At 36.8% G+C, this 3,269-nt stretch overlaps 1 protein-coding gene across 1 annotated transcript in view; it reads left to right on the top strand.

The window, feature by feature from the left end:
• Positions 1-2,493, top strand: part of LOC137626713 (zinc finger BED domain-containing protein 5-like) — a 78,295-nt gene extending 75,802 nt beyond the window's left edge. Inside the window, exon 3 of the mRNA XM_068357721.1 lies at positions 2,347-2,493. Within this exon, the coding sequence (XP_068213822.1) occupies positions 2,347-2,493 (147 nt within the window). The remainder of the gene's footprint in view (positions 1-2,346) is intronic.
• The last annotated feature ends 776 nt before the right edge of the window (positions 2,494-3,269 follow it).

Below are 3,269 nucleotides of genomic sequence, written 5' to 3'. Positions count from 1 at the left end.
CTAACGGCCCAAAGAATATTTCAATATTAAATCCAATTAAAAAAAATATAAAAAAAAATAACCAAAGAGACATTTTTCCGTTTCCAAGACACCAGTGACTTCCAGAACTCTTTGAAGACCACAATTATCCCAAGTCTAGACATCCATAATCAACTTGCATTCAAGAAAGAGTCTTGTCTGCAGAGGAGTTTGAATACCCCCCCCCCCCCCCTCTCTCTCTCTCTCTCTCTCTCTCTTGAGTTGTGTATCATCACTCAACCAACAAAGGTTTTGGCAGTTTGCAGAGAGAGAGAGAGAGAGAGAGAGAGAGAGAGAGAGAGAGAGAGAGAGAGAGAGAGAGAGAGAGAGAGAGAGAGAGAGATTAACTTCTTTGAAAACTACTTTTTAAAAACTTTCTCAATGAATCAAATAATTTCTCATTAATATCCCAGATGAAAGACATTGATAAGACATCTCAAAGTGTCTTTAACTGATAGTAAGAAAATCTCCCCATTAACTTCTGAAATGATTTAACTTCTGTGTTTAGAGAAATAGAGACATTTCCTGAAGATGGAAGTTGTAATGATTCTCCCAAAATTGTGGTATTTCTTGATGGCCTCATGAATATGAAAGGGAATAGTTATTAATATCATTATTGTTGTTGTTGTTGTTATTGTTGTTATTATCATCTTCCAGTTAAACTAATCTAGGAAAGTAGGTTATTTTCTCTATCTCTCGTATCATCTCCCTGATAAGCCTCCATATAAAGAAACATATAAAGACTTATCTTTCTTTGATGAAAAACCTTTGGTGTTGGAATTCTTTTAATCATATTTAAGTTCATGATTAACTGATAATGTAATCCAGTCTTCCTGTAACTAACAGACTAGCCTAATCCCTAAGATATTAGATTTAATCCTTTTATGAGATTAATTTTTAATTGACTAAAATACTTCCTGCTCCTTCAACAAGTCCTACCAAATCCCAATCACTTCACAGAGTCTGATTTTGTGTCTCCATCTATGAAAATTTCAGACATCAGGATCAAGGTATCCAGTTCCCAGTGAATGTTAGACAATGAGTTAGTTCCCTCCAAGGTGGCTTAATTGCTTCGTCTTTTAATGACTAATATTTGACAAAGGAAATTCAATGAGCGTAAGTTAGGACGAAAGGAAAATGATCAGATTAATTTGGACAGGGAAGCTTCGCTCTAATGGCATGTATTATACTGTGATTATTCATATGAGAGAGAGAGAGAGAGAGAGAGAGAGAGAGAGAGAGAGAGGAGAGAGAGAGGAGAGAGAGGAGAGAGAGAGAGAGAGAGAGCATCTTGTGATCAAAGTCCTGCATTGTTATGTCTACTTTGAACCTTGTGAAATATATCTTTGAATCATATTGGACTGGATTTATGCATTTTGGATACATGGATTGGCCATGGTGCCTGGGAGACCATTCATGGCCTGTTTATTTGCGATATGAACCAAAGGTTGAGAGATTGGACAGCAAAATGAAAGGTAGTTTGGACGGAGGTATAGTTAAAGGCTAAAAAAGTGGGTGAAGGTAGATGTCGAAAGTATGCTGCAATAGTCCTCTTAAGTAAGCCTTACACTGGTACACTTCAGGTTCTCTGTCGACATTATCCCCATAAGAGGGAAATGCCTCTCTATGAAGGACTAAGTATTTCTTTCTTTGGAAGCAGTTTAGAATTTATTACAGAGACATTTGGAATTTGTCTCTTTAGAAGAAATTAAAGTTGTGTCTATTTAAGAGATGTTAAGGAGACTCTCTGGAGACAGCTGAGAAAATGTCTCTTAAGAAGCTGATGGAATCAAGTTTCTTTGGAAGCTGTTAGAATTATATCTGTTTTGGAGGCCATTCCAATTTTGTTTATTTGGAAGCAGTTGATCTCATGTCTCTTTGGAGGCTGTTAAGGTTTCTTTCTGTTTGTTCTGGAGAAATTGGAAGTTAGAAAGGTGACATCTTATGGAAGACTGCTGCAAGTCTTATGTCTCTCTGAGAGGGTTTGATTTTATGTCTCTTAAGACATAAGGCTATTTTATGTCTCTTAAGACATAGGGCTGTCTCCGGTAAAGGTCTTAAAGTGATGAATTATTTGTAATAAAATACAAAACTTTCACAGTTCAAAAAACACCATTCGAAAACTATGTAGTTTCCGAAAGTCATCAGAGTGTTTAACAGACCCTTCCACAGTATCCCCCCCCCCTCTCTCTCTCTCTCTCTCTCTCTCTTTCCTCTCTCTCTCTCTCTCTCTCTCTCTCTCTCTCTCTCTCTCTCTCTCTCTCTCTCTCTCTCTCCTTGAAAAAGATTTAATAGGATGAAAACTTCCCTTCGCAAATTCTTTTTCAGATTCTGAGGTTAGAGATCAGGGCAACTTCTGGCATCTCCTTTCCAAGAATCCAAATTTGGACAATAAAACGAGGACGAGAAGAAGAAGAAGAAGAAGAAGAAGAAGAAGAAGACGACAACCCCGTCAACAGCAACACAAGTTTCTGACTCTGTTCACAAGTCGAGTTATTGGTGCCAAAACAAGACGTTTTTTTTGATGATGTGTTGCTAATATATAAGAATAATTCAAGAAACATTTTAGATTTAGTGAGAAATATGGAAAATAGATCTGAAGGCATCAGAGGATTATTGACTGCTCAAGGATATCATAAAATTTGGACAGGCCAATGTTCCACCTCCATTCAAGCTAGAACCAAGGAAGGCTAGTTAGTGGGTGCTGATGACTCAATAGATAGACATATGAGCCCCTCAACACGCTCCCAAATTCCTTCACCTAACAAGGGCGGTAAAGTAGTGGTAAAATGTAAATGCGTCTCAAATATCAAACTTACAGATCGCGAGTCACCATCAACTCCACCAGATCGACCAATCTTCTTACTTATACTAGAATACTTCCCATATGTTACCATGTAATAAATTACAGTCCAGATATCAAAAAATTCCATATAGAGATATTAATCAACTCTTTTTCTAAATTAGAACAAATATCTTCCCCTTGGAATGGTATAATTCCCATGCATCAATATAGCCTATGTCATTTGAATAAATTCCATCTGAAAATATCTGGCAACTCTCTTGTTTACATTACATGCCCCTCCCCGCTGGAATCATAAAGTTGCCAAGTGTCTAATGATATCGTTCTAATACACCACTTTCGTAAATTCAGGTAATTCCTTTATATAAAGAAATACATATCGTAGAAATAAGATATTGGGTGTCCGGCTTTGTATAGATTCAATTATATCAATAAGAGAAAATGACAA

Source organism: Palaemon carinicauda, chromosome 34, assembly GCF_036898095.1.
Source record: "Palaemon carinicauda isolate YSFRI2023 chromosome 34, ASM3689809v2, whole genome shotgun sequence".
In the NCBI taxonomy this organism is placed as follows: Eukaryota; Metazoa; Arthropoda; class Malacostraca; order Decapoda; family Palaemonidae; genus Palaemon; species Palaemon carinicauda.
The sequence above is the reverse complement of the archived record's forward strand: the minus strand, read 5'-3'. Positions and strand labels throughout refer to the sequence as shown.